General features: G+C 43.7%; 1 protein-coding gene across 1 annotated transcript; it reads right to left on the bottom strand.

The window, feature by feature from the left end:
• Positions 1–4,864: 4,864 nt before the first annotated feature.
• MID1IP1 (MID1 interacting protein 1) lies at positions 4,865–7,190 on the bottom strand. The gene is made up of 2 exons (XM_010597751.3): positions 6,867–7,190; positions 4,865–6,643 (listed from the first exon to the last, which is right to left on the bottom strand). Exon 2 carries the CDS (start codon positions 6,375–6,377, stop codon positions 5,826–5,828), a length of 552 nt encoding a protein of 183 aa, XP_010596053.1. The 5' UTR covers positions 6,378–6,643; positions 6,867–7,190; the 3' UTR covers positions 4,865–5,825.
• Between the last annotated feature and the right edge of the window lie 9,358 nt (positions 7,191–16,548).

Genomic DNA, 16,548 nt, shown 5'->3' with positions numbered 1-16,548 from the left:
TTCCAGATACAGAAACCATTTCTGTGCTGGTAGCCGACTGTCATGGTCTGCAACACTTATCAGAAAGTTCTACACAGCTCAAAATGAACTAACTAGAGGCTTAGTCAAGTGTTTAAGTAACTCAGGAACAACCTTTAAATTTCCCTGAATTACTTGGAATCACTGGAGGTAGAATTCAAAAGATTAATATACAGGGCTCTTCAAGGTATCAGGAAGGAGATCAGGCAAAACGCAGAACAAGCCAAGGAACACACAGACAAAGCAATAGAAGAATTTAAGAAGATTATGCAAGAGCAGAATGACAAACTTAACAGGCTGCAAGAATCCATAGAGAGACAGCAAACAGAAATCCACAAGATTAACAATAAAATTTCAGAATTAGACAACTCAATAGAAAGCCACAGGAGCTCGGGAACTAGAAGTCAGAATTAGTGAGACTGAAGATAAAGCACTTGACACCAACTTATTTGAGGAAAAATCAGATAAAAGAATTTTAAAAAATGAAGGAGCCCTAAGAATTATGTGGGATTCTATCAATAGGAATAACCTACAAGTGATTGGAGTACCAGAACAGGGAGGGATAACAGAAAATACAGAGAGAATTGTTGAAGATTTGTTGGCAGAAAACTTCCCTGATATTGTGAAAGATGAGAAGGTATTTATCTAAGAAGCTCATCAAACCCCACACAAGGTAGATCTCAAAAGAAAGTTACCAAGACATATTATAATCAAACTTGCCAAAACCAAAGATAAAGTGAGAACTTTAAGAGCAGCTAGGGATAAACGAAAAGTCATCTACAAAGGAGAGTCAATAAGACTAAGCTCGGACTACTCAGCAGAAAGCATGCAGGCAAGAAGGCAATGGGATGACATATATAAAGCCTTGAAGGAAAAAAAAATTGCCTCCCAAGAATTATATATCCAGCAAAAACTGTCTCTCAAATATGATGGCAAAATTAGGTCATTTCCAGATAAACAGAAGTTTAGGGAATTTGTAAAAATCAAACCAAAATTACAAGAAATACGAAAGGGAGTCCTCCAGTTAGAAAATCAATAACGTCAGATAACAACCCAAGACTAGGACACAGGACAAAGCTACCAGATATCAACCCAGACAGGGAAGTCACAAAAATAAATCAAAGCTAAAACCCTGAAAATAAGGATACAGAGATGTCAATATGTAAAAGATGACAACATTAAAACAAAAAAGAAGGACTAAGTAATGTAGTCATAGATCTTTCACATAAAGAGGAAGTCATGGTGATACAAAGAAATAAAAGATTGGTTTAAACTTAGAAAAATAGGGGTAACTATTAACCACAAAGGAAACTAACAACCCTACACATCAAAATAATAAAAAAAAAAACAAAAACATAAAGACTCAGCAAATACAAAAATAACACCAATGAAAATACATAAAGAAAAATGACTCAGCACAGAAAATTAAGTGAAACAAAGAAACTGTCAACATCACAAATGTCCCTGAGTTAAAAGAAAAAAAAATGGGGATAACCTTAAAAGAAAATAAATTAAAAGTTTAATTTATCTTAGTAATAAAGCAATTTAAGCTTAATCGGAAACTAAATAAAGTTTGAAACTTTAAGAAGACTAGTAGCAATTAATTTTAAGAGAAAAATCTCTATTCTGTATATTTCAAGTTTTCAAAACTTCTGATCTTTTTTTTTTTATTAGTTGGAGGCAAAAGTTGCCTCCAGAATTTTAAAGAAAGTGTTCCTTTTCTCATTTTTTCATTCAAAATTCTTCAAAATAAATCACATGGATGTGGTAAAAATGTCTTAGACATTCTTTATCTGTGCCCATCTAAAGATAATTACTTTGAAAAAAAAAAGGGTACACAGTACAAGATTTGAATCCTCAAACAACCAGACCCATGTCCAATTTGCAAACATTTGAGAACCACTGGCAATATCGAAAAGAGAGAGAGAGAACACTATTTCTCAAATTATCTTTGTTCAGCAACTAAAAATAAGGGGAAATGATGAGGTATATGCAAATGACACTAACTTTCATTTTTTTTAGATCGTCAACAATAGGCTAGTTCTCAAGTTGGTTCAAAGAATAATAACCCAGCTTCCATGCCGTGTTCTCTAACAAATTGGGTTCAGAGAAGGTAAATTAGGACAGACTACTAAGAAACACCATGAGCAAAGCAGAAAGCTGTTTGTAAGATAAAACTGGGTTTTCTCAAAGGTCTTGTGAGGTTTTGCTATAGAAAATTTTTCTTGTTGTGTTACATCAAGTTGATTCCATCTCATAACAACCCTACAGGACAGAGAAGAGCTGTCCTGTAGGGTTCCCAAGGCCATAGTCTTTAAGGTTGCTGACTGCCACATCTTTCTCCCTCAGAGCAGCTGGTGAGTTTGAACTGCCAACCTATAGTTAGCAGCAGAGCACTTAACCATTGTGCCACCAGGGTTTCTAAAAAATTCTTATCAAATGTAAATTTGTGAAGGATAATGCATTCCATCCTACGCCGTTCCTTTTTGCCTAGTCCATGGATCTGCGCCTTCCCCTTTAGTTATAAACTGTCATGAAGACGGGCACTGTCGGACAACCATCGCCTCTGATAGCTCATTGAACAAGATGCCACACAACGTATTCAATTTTTAAACTATAAAAAGTACTTTGAGGTTCTTCAGGAAAGACCTTCTGAAAATATGAAGTTTCCTCAGAAGTTAAAAAAGCAAAATTTTTTTAATAGCTTGAGAAATCTTAACAGGTGTATCTGTTGGAGTTTTTCTTGTTTTGTCTTGTAAACTGACCTTGAATAACATACTAGTTAGTATTAGTGGAATAGTACTTACTGGGCCTGGGAAATCTTATCGGTTCAGGGAAAAAAAAAAAAACCCAATGCTCTTTAACAGTGATCATCATTACTCCTGGATCAGCATCACTACGTACCCGTATGTAAAAGATACCCTTAACCAAAAAAAAAAAAAAACTCCACTGCCATCAAATGGATTCTGACTCATAGTGACCCTAGAGGACCCAGTAGAACCGCCCCACAGGGTTTCCAAGGCTGAAAATCTTAACAGAAGCAGACTGCCACATCTTTCTCCCACAGAGCAGCTGGTAAGTTCTAACTGCCGACCTTTCGGTTAGCAGCCGAGTGCTTTAACCACTGTGCCACCAGGGCTTCAAAAGATACTCTTACACAAAGTAAAATTTTCAAAAATAAAGTTACCAAATTAATAACCTTTTATTTACAGTTCAGTTTTGCTATTAACCTCTACTTTTCTGTATTCTATATACCACAAAAAAAAAAAATTATAAAAAACAACTTGCAGGTAACATCTCATAAAATTTTAGACATCATCTGCCCAAATTGTAACCTTTTGGTTTAATTCAGGTTCTCCCTCACGACTTTGAAAAATAGTTTAACTGTTATTTCAGGACTATTGAAATTATACTTTCTCTTAGACATATCGTTCTAAGCCTTATGTTGGAGACATGAACCAACATTTAGACAGAGCAAGAGAGAGAAATCTTTAAGGCACTCCGTAGTGCCTAAAGAAACATCTAAGTAAGCATCAGACCCTCTGAGTATCATCTTATTTAATTCTCATTGCAACTTCATGAAGTAAGCATCGTACGTATTATCGTGCCTGGTTTCCAATGTTGAAACAGGCTTGGAGGGTTAAATACACACAATAAATGGTAACAAGAGATTTGAACATAAAACTTTCTGGCTCCAAAGTCTTCGTGCTTCTTTCTACCATGTGGCTCCTGTGATTTCCTTTCTTTGAATTTCTGCTGTTTCACAGACCATTTTGATATTTTAAAGAAGACACAAAATATAAGAGGCTGTAGCCCTTACTTTTGGTGCTTCCTCTCTTATCTTTTACATTGTAACGATTAACTTTCTCCAGCAACAGTCAGCACCCCAGTCTTGACACTTCCCCATTTTTTCACTGCTGCTATAAGCTGATAGTAGACTGAGCTGCCTGAATCACCAAAAAAAAAATTTTTTTAACTTTTTTTAAACTACAATGTTATATATATTTAGACTCAAGCTCTCTGAACTTAATGCCTCGTTTTCAAAATTTAAAACTGAAGTCTGTCTAACACTCTTCTCCCCAAAACAAATACTGAAATAAAGAAAACGTAGTGCACTGGGTTTCCCCTGTCCCGCCATCCCAATACAGCATTATGACGTCAAAGAAATATTCCCAAGGACCCTCCTGCCAGCTTCATCAGGTCTGCTGCCCTCATCTGCAGACTGGCTCACTGAAGCCCTGGAAGTCTGGTTGAACACTTCTCAACAAAGTTTAGCATTCTCCAGGGGCTTCGTGAAAGAGACCATAGCTCACATCATTATAACACATTTCAACATCCCCTAGGTTCACCATAAAAGCCTATTAAGTAGGAACCCCCAAGGTGTGTGGACTAGTGTTAGCTGGTGTTTCTTCTCTAATTCTTCACTCTCAGTAGCCAACTGAATTTTTAGCATTTAAAAATAAGTGTTTATGCCTCCAAACACTTCAGCTTGTGATTGAACTTCTTAAAACATGCAAAATGCCAATTAAGCACTTCAGTAATCTGGCCACCTGGGTTGAAAGATAGAATATATGTACCACCCCCAAATACTTTGAGTATTTATGAACTTTTTGTTGAGATGTAGGGTGGTACCTTGGTGCTGAATTGGAACTAAAGCTTGGAAGTAAATTTTGTCAGTAGTTACTTCCAGAAACAAAACCAAATGCAGAAATGAATACCCAGCAGCTTGAAATACCAGAGGAAAAATAAAATTTACTTTTGCTAAAGAAAAAAATAATTAGAATTATTTTTATTTAACTACTAAGCCATTCAATGGCAGATTAAAGAGCAACAAACGTTTGTCAAGTTAGGTTAACACAATTTTTTTTTATTTTTTAGAATATAGTCTACATCTGGGATTAAAAAAGTTTTAAATAAATTTAAGACATATAACAACAGTGGAACCCTTCATCATTCTATGGACAACACGGATAGAATGTCAGTTGGTTCCATTTCAGATAAGTCCACCTTCTCATAATAATGTTATTATTTTCACCGGCTGAGTGACAAGCTTCGTACAAGCCGGCACACTGCCAGCTTACACACACTGGGGTGGGGGCGGGGATGGAGTGGAAGGGATGGGGTAGACCGGATGGGGTGGGGGTGCCACAGGACAACTGTACAGTGTAACAGAAAATCATTAATAAAAGTAGTACCGGTTACCGACAGGCAGTGCTGTTTGTGCGCTTATCACTATGGAATCGCCGAAGTTTCAGAGCAAGAAGATTCGAAATACTTAAGACAGAACAACTGTTACAAAAAGATATAGTGCAAACAGGAAAGAAAACTGATGCAATCCTAGCAACACCGAGGCCTCCATCGGCCCAACGGTGGGGCGGCGGGAGGCTGCGCGCCCCGCCTTTCCCAGCGCCCAGCTCCGGGAGGCCCTCCCAAGAGTGGCAATCCAGCGCCGCGCCCTGGCACGGCCCCTTCTCAGCCCTCTTCCTCCGGAAAGAACAGAAAAGAAACTCCAGGAAAGGCACAGACTGAATACAGGGCGTCAGCCCAGTCCCACCAACCTAGAACGCAGGCCCACTCCCGGGGGGAACTTTGAGCCTCCCCTCTCCCGCCCGCCATCGCCTCGCTTTCCTCTCCCGAAGGAGGCCCCTTCCTCCACGCAGCCCTGTCGCATCCCCTGCACGTCCGCAATCCCCCAACCTTGCAGTCCGCTCTTCGAGCCCCACAGCTAGGAAAAAAATCGCTTTAAGGAAAGAGAGAGGGTGAGAAACAGGGCGGGGAAGGGCCTAGGCTGCCGCGGGCGCCCCGCCTCAGTGGCCCCAGTTGCCAAAGCCGATCTCCTGCTTGTATCTATTGGTAAGGATGTTGGCTTTGCGCGTGAGTTTGGACAGCACGGTGTGCAGCCCGCGCAGGTGGTAGTGGAACTGCCGCTCCAGGTCCTCCTCGCCCGCGTCCGCGCCCTCCAGGTGGCTCAAGTCCACCAGGATGTCCTTGGACTTCCAGGCGTTGCCCTCCTCGCTCCCCGCTGGAGGCGGCGGCTGGTGCAGGACCCCCCACTCGATGTCGTTGCGGATGGACTTGAGCAGCACATAGTGGCTGTACATGTCCCGGGACGGCGCGAAGAAGCTGCCGTTGGCGCTGCCCGGGCTGGAGGATGGAGGAGAGTGCTCCTCCAGGCAGCCGCTGCTGCCTCCCACCTCCACCCCGACGTCGTTGTCCAGCCCGGGATCGGCCAGCGGCACGTCGCGCAGCAGGCTGGGCACCATTACCGTCTGGTCCATGTTGTTCACGGCGCCGATGAAGCGGTTCATGGCGTTAAAGAGCGAGTGTTTCTGGTTGTAGGTGTCACAGATCTGCATCATGGTGGCTGCGCGGGCGCCGGGGCGCAGGGCACAGGGACGGCCGGCCTGGGCGAGGGGTTGCCCGCTTTCACACACTCTCCAAGGCCCGCGCCGGAGCGGGGGGGCGGCCTGGCTCTAGCCGGAGCGGCTGACTTCCCGGCTCCTCCTCAGCTTGCTCCAACTGTAGTTTCGCTCGGCGCCCAGCCCTGGGGGATGTGCGGTTTCTCCCGGCTCAGGCGTCCGGAAGCTCGCGACGGCGGTGGCTGGTCGGTGGGTAGAGCTCTGGCCTAATTGGGAGACAGGGACGAAAGAAGAGGTTATTCTCCCGGTTTGGGAGCCCCGCGTCCCCGCCCGCGCTCCCCGCCCTCCCTGGCTCTGCTCTGGAGGGAAGGCGCCCGGGTGGGTCTCCATCGCTGGGCGGTCCCACTTCCTCGCGCTCCAAGGGCCTCCGAAAAGCGCGAGCCCAAGCAACCACGCTGGTCAGGACAACGATGGACCGGGAGCACCTACCTCCTCCTGTGCCCCGCGATTCCCAGCTCCGAGCAGCTCAGCGTGCCCTCTGCCTGCAGCTGCTACCCACGGACGCTTCCGTGGTCAGTGGCCGGACTGTGACTGCGGGCGGTACTGGCTGCGTCGGCCCCCTGCCCATCCCAGGTGCTCAATTTATAGCCTGGGCAAGGTGTCGCTAGCGTTCAAGGCCACTCCCGGTGTCTCCTCCTCCCGCCTCCCCCGGCAGCGTCAAGATAAAAGGCCCTGGCCGGGATGACCGCGAGTAACACTGGCCTGGCCCTTTCTACCGCGGAGGCGGGGCGTGCCGGGCCAGCTCCGCCTCTCGCCTGATACCAGGGCGGAGGGAAGGCACCGGGGCAGGGCAGGGAAGGGCAGGGCTGGAGGGCCGGAGCTAGCCGCACCCCACCACCACTGAGCCTATCCGGCTGGTTAGGGGAGGGCCGGGCATCCGGGGCTGGAGAAGGCGCGGACCTCGGAGCCCGCTGGAGGGCTGACTGACTTGCGGGGGCAGGGCGGGCCTGGATCGCTCTGCCCCGGCGAGATGACCAGATTGGGAATGCACGTGCCCTGGTTGTAAAGCGAGCCCACCCCCACCCCGGCACCTGTAGTGGCCACTGCAGAGAAACTGCACACCGCCTCCTCCCCGGCTTATTCTTAGCGGTCTGGGAAGAAGTACCCGCCGGGACTCTTATGTAAGAAGGGTGACCGGGCATGCTGGGTGCACGTGGACTCGCGGTGCTCCCACTTTGGCCCTGGCGGCTGCCTGCTGCTGGGGGAGGGAAGCACGGTGGCTTTTGCCACCTTCCGGAGCCAAATCTTTCCTAATCTTTCCTGTAACAGCTGCTACCGGGGATGGAGAGTGGCCCACCGTCAGGTCTACAGGTTTTTCGAGAGGTCAGACGTGGCAATGGGGAGAGGTAACCAAGTGCCTGACTTTTGTCCCAAGTCCACTACTAGAAGATGCTGGAGAGAGTGGGCCATGTAGCCTTTTGGCTGCCAAGGGGCTGAGAGAAGGTGACAGTAGTTAGGCCTGGTATTGGGTGTCTTTCATCATTTAACAGAAAAGTGAGGTGTCCAAAGTTTGGTTTGGTTTGGTTTTTTGTTTTTGTTTTTTTTGAGGGGAGTAATACGTCCCTTTCAAAAGATCGTTCTTAAATGACGGAGTCATTTAATGGAACCTAAGCTACCATGTAGCAAACCACTACATGTTCCAAAAATTCAGTTTGTGACTTCTGAACCACAGCAGTTTTCTTGGGATGTTTTTGTTTGCTTGTTTTGTTGGCTTTGACCGTTTGTTTTTCAACATCTCACTTCTCTTGCCATGTCTCTCATTCCCACCTTCTCAAACAAGCCTACAGATAATTATGTTCACCAAGACTCAAGCTTCTAATTTTACATCGTTTTTCTCTAAAATCTTATAGGAGTGCTTTTAGTGTGTTGGAGCCCTGGTAGCCTGGTGGTTAAGAGCTTGACTGCTAACCAAAAGGTCGGCAGTTTGCATCAATCCTACAGCCGCTCCTTGGAAACCCTATGGGGCAGTTTTACTCTTACACGGTGGCTGAGTCGGAATGACTTGATGGCAATGGATTTTTGGTGTGTTGTTTTCTTCCAGGACAAAAAGGGCCAAAAGAAGGGAGTGGCACATAATAGAGGGGTGTTCATACCTTCTTTCACCTTAACAATCTATACCTAGAATTTTACTGTGGCAAGCCATGTTCATAATTGTCTTTTGAATGAAAAGCTGACTTGGTGCAACAAGGACTGGCCTGTTGACAACAGGGCACAAGGCATCAGTGACACCTTGAGACAGAGCCCACCCAGGGACCCTGGGGACCCACCCAGGACTTGTTAGCTGTAGATCATAGACCATGTTTTCCTATTTGTCAAACTGGGATAATGTTACCTGCTCAGCCTACCTGTCAGGGTCGTTGAGAGGATCAGTAGAAAAATGTAGAGGAAAAAAAAGTGTTATATAAACGTGAGGCATTAAAATAAGCTCACCCTCCTTCTTTGCACATACAGATATTTGGAAACGTATCCTGCCTCAGTTTTCTTATCAATAAAATGGAGCTTCTCCCATGGGCCGTGCCAAGGATTTTACTTAATGTTAAATAACATAATGGATGTAAAAAACCATTATGTAAATTGTAAAGCACTTTACCAAGATTAATTGTACTTAATATAGGCTCTCACCATAGTCTAGAGGTATTTATGTGAAGAGTCAGAAACCTTAAAAATGTGGAAATGGGCTACAATGAGCCACAGACCCTTCCCCCAAAGGCCTAGGCGGCAGGAGAGTACAGAACAGTCTAGACTGGTTTTAAACCCCTATGTCCAGTGAGATGAGAAGAGCATTGTAAGAGTAAATCTCGAGGAAAATACATCCAAGTAGCTGATCCTTTCATAAATTAAAGCATATTCTGCTCCCCATGCCAGACCCTCTTGATGTTTTAAATACGTATGTGCCCGAATGAAAACTCAGAACATTTTTGACTTGAGTTTTATTAAGTGCTGGAATCCTGGTCCTTTCCCTTCTTCCCAGTTCCGACTAAGTGTGACAGTAACTCGCTGACAACGATAATCCAAGCGATCGAGCAAAGGGATCCCAGCAAAAGGAAAAAAAAAAGCCCCGACTGGGAGAAAGTCCCTAACTCCTTCCTTTTGGCCCCACCCCTCCTCTGATGTGTTTCCTTCCTGCCTTCTGGTCTCGAGGTCACCTTCCATCCCCGGTTTCTTGACGCTGGCCCCTGTTCTTGCACATTTCTTAAACACTATCAGAGAAAGACGGCTCAAGCACCTGCGTGCAAAACTTCCCAAACTGGGCCTCCCAGCTCCCCGGGGCCCGCGCAACAACTCACGCCCACCGGGGTAACTCCGGAACTAAAAGGTCACCAGGCCAGAGCTCCGGGCCCTTGGAATCACCCCACTACCGCCCCTCCGGCTTCAGCCAATCATCAACCGTCAGAGCATATTATGCAAATGAACCTTCGTACCCCAGCCAGTCAGAAGCCATGTCCCCCTCCCCCGCAGCCAGGCGTCCTCTTTCACCCTAGCCGCGCCAAGCTGGCGGCCGCGTCCCTGGCAACCCGAGCGCGGCTAATTTTCCCCCACGCACTGCTGGAAAAAAATAAAAATGGTTCCCTGGGGTCACGTGGGAGCGGAACGGGCGGGCCCTGGTCCGGCGGGCGGCCGCGCAGGCTGCCCCACGCACCTTCCCTGTCGCGTGCTAGACCAGGCTGGAGGCAGTGAACAACTTGCTCGGGCCTCGTTTTGCCTGCAGTAAACAAGGAAGTAGTCCATTGAGTCAGCAAGTTTTGAGTGCCTGTAGTAGGTCAACAGGCTCAAGGCAAGGAGCCTTTTGTCCTTGCTTTCTACCCAATACGCTAAATTCCCAGTAAAAACCTTCCTTTTCTGAGATTCTGCGCCCACCCCACTTCTTAGTACACAGCTCCAACTCTGGAACGCATAACTTCTGGTTCTTAATTCCTGCTTTGCCTTGTTCAGCAACCAAGAGATCATGTGTTGCTGACCCATCTCCCCAGAAATGCCAAGATGACCCCTTCTACTATGTCCCTTGGATAGTTTGGAAAAAAGGTGACACGTTAAAGCATGGCCAGAAATTCCTAAACAATAAAGAGCAAGAGTAAACTGGTGGCAGACATAAGATGTTTGGCCTAGACCTGGATGGATAGTGGTATAATTTGAAGGCTGGAAACCACCCCAAGCCAAGAAACTGAAGATCCTGAATTACTCTGAGACAGAATTTAAAAGGAATTATTTCACAGAAACTGTCCTAGAAATGTAACAAGCACACTGTCGTGTGTTTAAAGGCCATGTTGTCCAACCATTCACTTGTGCTGAAATCACTCACAACATCCCCACCAAGTGGTCGCCATAACTCAAATTCTTGTCTTTTCCATCCTCCAGTCTTAGTTCTGCCCTTTTGGAACTCCCCAGAAGGCCATTCAGCACACCATCAGATGTTTGAAGGTAAATACGGCAACAGGTTTATGGTCTCCCTTGGATCCAGTGGAAACCATGGTGGCTTAGTAGTTAAGTGCTACAGCTACTAACCAAAAGGTCGGCAGTTTGAATCCACCAGGCGCTCCTTGGAAACTCTATGAGGGCAGTTCTACTCTATCGTATAGGATCACTAAGAGCCGGAATTGACTTGATGGCAAAGGGTTTTTACAGATTTTGGGTCCAGTATTCTTCAAACCAGTTATCCCAAGTTCCCGCAGCAACTTTTCATGTTTTCTTTTGAAAACATGACCATCTTGGCCCTATCTTTGGAAGTAGTTCTAGTTTCTCCACAAGTGTGGCACCTGCCACGGCCGCCTATTTATTATAAATGATAACTTTTCCAGGTTATATTTATTGAGGACCTGTGCTTGGAACACAGACTTTTTAACTCATTTCACTTTCACAACAACCTTGCAAAAAAAGTAAGGATCAGAGAGTTTAAGTGGCCAAAGTAGCAGAACAAGGATTTGACCTGGTTTTCTGATGCCAGATCCATCTTCCTTCTAATACCTGACAGATGTCTACTTCTTACAATGCTGCCTAACATTTAATGGACTTCTTTTAACAGCTACATCATATACTGCTGATTAACAATTTTGTTTGTTTGCTTCTGAGTAGTGGGGATCTTTTTGGACCAAAGTAAAGAACTTTATATTTATCCTACAGTGACGATTAGTTTTATCTGTCAACTTGACTATAGTGCCCAGTTGTCTGGTCAAACACGAATCTCGATGTTGTTATAAACTATTTACATGTTAGTAAATCAGTTGGCCTCAGGTAAAATAGATTACCCTCCATAATGTGGGTGGGCCTCATCCAATCAGTTGAAAAACTTAAGAGCAAAACAGGAGGTTTCCTGAAGGAGTATTCTCCCATTCAGCCTCCAGACTATAAATAAACGTCTTGCCAGAATTCCTCTCACGTCCCCACTGCCTGACCTACTGCTTTTGGGACATAAGACACTGAATTTTCAGCTTGGCCCTGACCTACAGGTTTTGGACTTGCCAGCCCCCACAATTGTGTGAGCCAATTTCTCAAAAAGAAATCTCACTCATCTCTCTCTATATATGTGTGCGCATGTGTGTGTGTGTCTATATGTACTATAATAAAAACCAAACTAAACCAAACCCTTAGCCGTCAAGTCGATTTCAACTGATTGCAACCCTATAAGATAGAGTAGAACTGCCCCATAAGGTTTCCAAGGAGCAGGTGGTAGATTCAAAATGCCAACCTTTTGGTTAGCAGCCAAGTTCTTAGACACTGTGCCACCAGGGCTTCTATAGAGAAAGGGAGTGTGTGTGTGTATTTGTGTGTGTATATATATATATATATATAGCCAGAATGCTCCTTAGAAGTGAGGATGGCAAGACTTCATCTCACGTACTTTGGACATGTTGTCAGGGGGGACCAGTCCCTGGAGGACATCAAGCTTGGTAGAGGAGGGGGTCAGCAAAAGAGAGGAAGACCCTCAATGAGATGGATTGACATAGTGGCTACAACGATAGGCTCAAGCATAGCAACGATTATGAGGATGATGGAGGACCGGGCAGTGTTTCCTTCTGTTATTCGTAGGGTCACTATGAATCAGAACTGACTTGATGGCACCTAACAGCAGCAACTACATACATATGTGTGTGTGTGTGTGTATGTCAAATCTGTTCTTCAGATCATCTCTAAATTCAGGTGAGATATGCTCATATGCTCAGGGTCATATTTTGATTCTTATGGACTTGCTGTAATTTTCTTCAGCTTCAACTTGAACTTGCATATGAGCAATTGATGGTCTGTACTGCAGTTAGCCCCTGGCCTTGTTCTGACTGATGATATTGAGCTTCTCCATCATCTCTTTCCACAGATGTAGATGATTTGACTTCTGTATACTCCATCTGGCGAGGTCCACTGTGTATAGTCACTGTTGGTGAAAAACGTATTTGCAATGAAGAAGTCCTTCGTCTTGAAAAATTCTATCATGTGATCTTCGGCATCCTTTATATCCCCAAGGCCATATTTTTCAACTACTGATCCTTCTTCATTTCCAACTTTCGCATTACAATCACCAATAATTATCAATGCATCTTAATTGCATGTTTTATCAATTTCAGACTGCAGAAGATGGTAAAATTCTTAACTTTTTCATCTTTGGCCTTAGTGGTTGGTGCATAAATTTGAATAATAGTCATATTAACTGGTCTTCCTTGTAGGCATATAGATATTATCCTATCACTGACAGCATTGTACTTCAGGATTGATCTTGAAGTGATCTTTTTGACAATGAATGTGATGCTATTCTTCTTCAATTTGTCATTCCTGGCATAATAGACCATATGATGATCCAGTTCAAAATGGCCAATACTAGTCCATTTCAGCTCACTAATGCCTAGGATGTAGATCTTTATGCATTTCATTTCATTTTTGATGACTTCTAATTTGCCTAAATTCATGCTTCGTACATTCCACCTTCCGATTATTAATGGATGTTTGCAGCTATTTCTTCTCATTTTGCCACATCGGCAAATGAAGGTCCTGAAAGGTTTGAGTCTATCCATGTCATTAAGGATGACTCTACTTTGAGGAGGAAGCTGTTCCCCAGTCTTATTTTGAGTGCTTTCCAGCCTGAGAGGCTCATCCTCTGGCACTATATCAGACAATATTCCACTGATATTCGTAAGGTTTTCACTGGTCAAATTTTTCAGAAGTAGACCACCAGGTCTTTTTCCTGGTTGGTCTTAGTCTGGAAGCTCAACTGAAAGCTGTCCACCATGGGTTACCCTACTGGTATTTGAAATACTGGTGGCATAACTTCCAGCATCACAGCAACACACAAGCCACCACAGTAAGAAAAACTGACAGATAAGTAGTGGAATGATCAAAGACCAAACAAATTGTGGAATGACATGAAGGACATCATACATGAAGAAAGCAAAAAGTCATTAAAAAGACAGGAAAGAAAGAAAAGATCAAAATGGATGTCAGAAGAGACTCTAAAACTTGCTGTTGAATGTAGAGTAGCTAAATTGAATGGAAGAAATGCTAAAGTAAAATAGAACAGAAGATTTCAATGGGAGGCTCAAGAAGACAAAGTAAAGTGTTATAATGACATGGACACAGACCTGAAGTTAGAAAACCAAAAGAGAAGAACACACTCAGCATTTCTCAAACTTAAAAAACTGAAGAAAAAATTCAAGCCTCAAGTTGCAATACTGAAGGATTCTATGGGGAAAATATTGAACAACACAGGAAGGATCAGAAGAAGATGGAAGGAATACAGAGTCACTGTACCAAAAAGAATTGGTCAAGAGTTCAACCATTTCAGGAGGTAGTATATGATCAAGAACTGATGGTACTGAAGTCCAAGTTGCACTGAAGGCATTGTCAAAAAACAAGGCTCCAGGAATTGACAGAATACCACCTGAGATGTTTCAACAAACACATGCAGCACTGAAAGTCTACATTCATATATACCAAGAAATTCAGAAGACAGCTACCTGGCCAACCGACTGGAAGAGATCCGTATTTGTGCCCATTCCAAGGAAAGGTGATCCAACAGAATGTGGAAATTATCCAACAATATCATTAATATCACACACAAGTGAAATTTTGCTGAAGATCATGAAAAAGCAGTACATCAACAGGGAACTGCCAGATATTCCAGCCCGATTCAAAAGAAGACATGGGATATCATTACTAGTGTCAAATGGATCTTGGCTGAAAGCAGAGGATACCAGAAAGATATTTACTTGTGTTTTATTGACTTTGCAAAGGCATTCAACTATGTGGATCGTAAAGAATTATGAAGTAAAAGTATGGGAATTCCAAAACACTTAATTTGCTCAAGGGAAACGTGTACATACACCAAGAGGCAGTCGTTTGAACAGAACAAGGGGATACTGCATGGTTTAAAGTCAGGAAAGGTGTGCATCAGGGTTGTATCCTTTCACCATAGTTATTCAATCCGTATCCTGAGCAAATAATCCAAGAAGCTGGACTATATGAAGAAGAACATGGCATTAGGATTGGAGGAAGATTCATTAACAACCTGCGTTATGCAGATGACAGAACCTTGCTTGCTGAAAAGGAAGAGGACTTGAAGCACTTACTGATGAAGATCAAAGACTACAGCCTTCAGTATGGATTGCACTTCAGCATGAGGAAAAACAAAATCCTTACAACTGGGCCAATAAGCAACATCATGATAAACAGAAAAGACTGAAGTTGTCAAGGATTTCGTTTTACTTGTATCCACAATCAGCGCCCATGGAAGCGACAGTCAAGAAATCAAAAGATGTATTGCATTGGGTAAATCTGCTGCAAAAGACCTCTTTCAAGTGTTAAAAAGCAGAGATGTCACTTTGCTTTAAAGGTGCGCCTGACCCAAGCCATGGTATTTTCAATTGCCTCATATGCATGCCAAAGCTGGACAATGAAAAAAGAAATCAGCAAAAGAATTAACCCCTTTGAATTATTGTGTGGGCAAATGAACAAATCTGTCTTGGAAGAAGTACAGCCAGATTGCTTCTTAGGAGCAAGGATGGCAAGACTTCATCTCATGTACTTTGGACATGTCATCAGAGGGACCAGTCCCTGGAGAAGGACTTCATGCTTGGTAAATAGAGCGTTCTCGAAAAAGAGGAAGACCCTCAAGGAGATGGATTGACACAGTGGCTGCAACAATGGGCTCAGGCATAACAACGAGTATAAGGATAGCACAGGATTGGACAGTGTTTTGTTCTGTTACAGATAGTCGCTATGAGTTGGAACCAGCTCCATGGCACCTAACAACAACAATAACATATATATATCTTACTGGTTCTCTTTCTCTGGAAAACCTTAAGACACCTACTCAAACTTTATCTCATTAGATTTAGTCCATCACACCAGATTTTGATAACTATTTTACATATTAATCCAAAATATTTATAATAGGTACAAGGGAACACTTGGCAAAGGGCAAAATGCCACAGAACATCTGAGAGCTCCTTCAGCTTGATATCAGTTCATCAATTAGCACCTTTTGGCTTACACTGCTTCAGCCAGCTATGAATCATGTTAACTGTACAATCATATTTTTCCTCTTGACCACAGGATATTACGAGACCTTACTAAATGCCTTGCTGAAATCCGAACTCAATGGTCAGTTTTCCTCCTCTGGAGTCAGAAAGCAGAGCATTTCTCTCATGCGCCACAGAGAAACCACTATCACATGATACAAAATTATAGAAAGAACATAATATTTTGAGTTAAAATCAGGGATGTGGTGTTATTGTATTTTTTCTTACCAGAAACATCACCATGAAGATTTAGAAAGATTTGGAAGCTTTCAGGTTTTGGAATGTCTGAATATTTTGGAGTTAGCATTTGGTCACAATCTCATTTTTTAAAGAAAGCCTCTTTAGCCTTGAATCAGGGCGGAGCAGAGCATAGGGAAAATTAGGAATACTGAAGACTACCTTTTGTTACGTTCTCAGCATTCCTACACTTCTGGGAATGCTAAACTGTATAGAGAATGATGCATTCAACTTGAGCATGGTAGATAAGAAAAGTGAAAGACTCATTATAAATTTTCTTACCTAAAAACCTACATGAATTTCTCCATTTGATTATCCCTGTGTCCCTTAGAATTCCAGGACCTTCTTGCATCATCATCATAGAAGGAACAATG

The sequence above is a fragment of the Loxodonta africana genome, chromosome X, assembly GCF_030014295.1.
Source record: "Loxodonta africana isolate mLoxAfr1 chromosome X, mLoxAfr1.hap2, whole genome shotgun sequence".
Taxonomy (NCBI): domain Eukaryota; kingdom Metazoa; phylum Chordata; class Mammalia; order Proboscidea; family Elephantidae; genus Loxodonta; species Loxodonta africana.
The sequence above is the reverse complement of the archived record's forward strand: the minus strand, read 5'-3'. Positions and strand labels throughout refer to the sequence as shown.

Bases quoted from the DNA above. Each gene is read 5' to 3' on its own strand.
- MID1IP1 (XM_010597751.3), bottom strand. From the start codon at position 6,377: ATGATGCAGATCTGTGACACCTACAACCAGAAACACTCGCTCTTTAAC.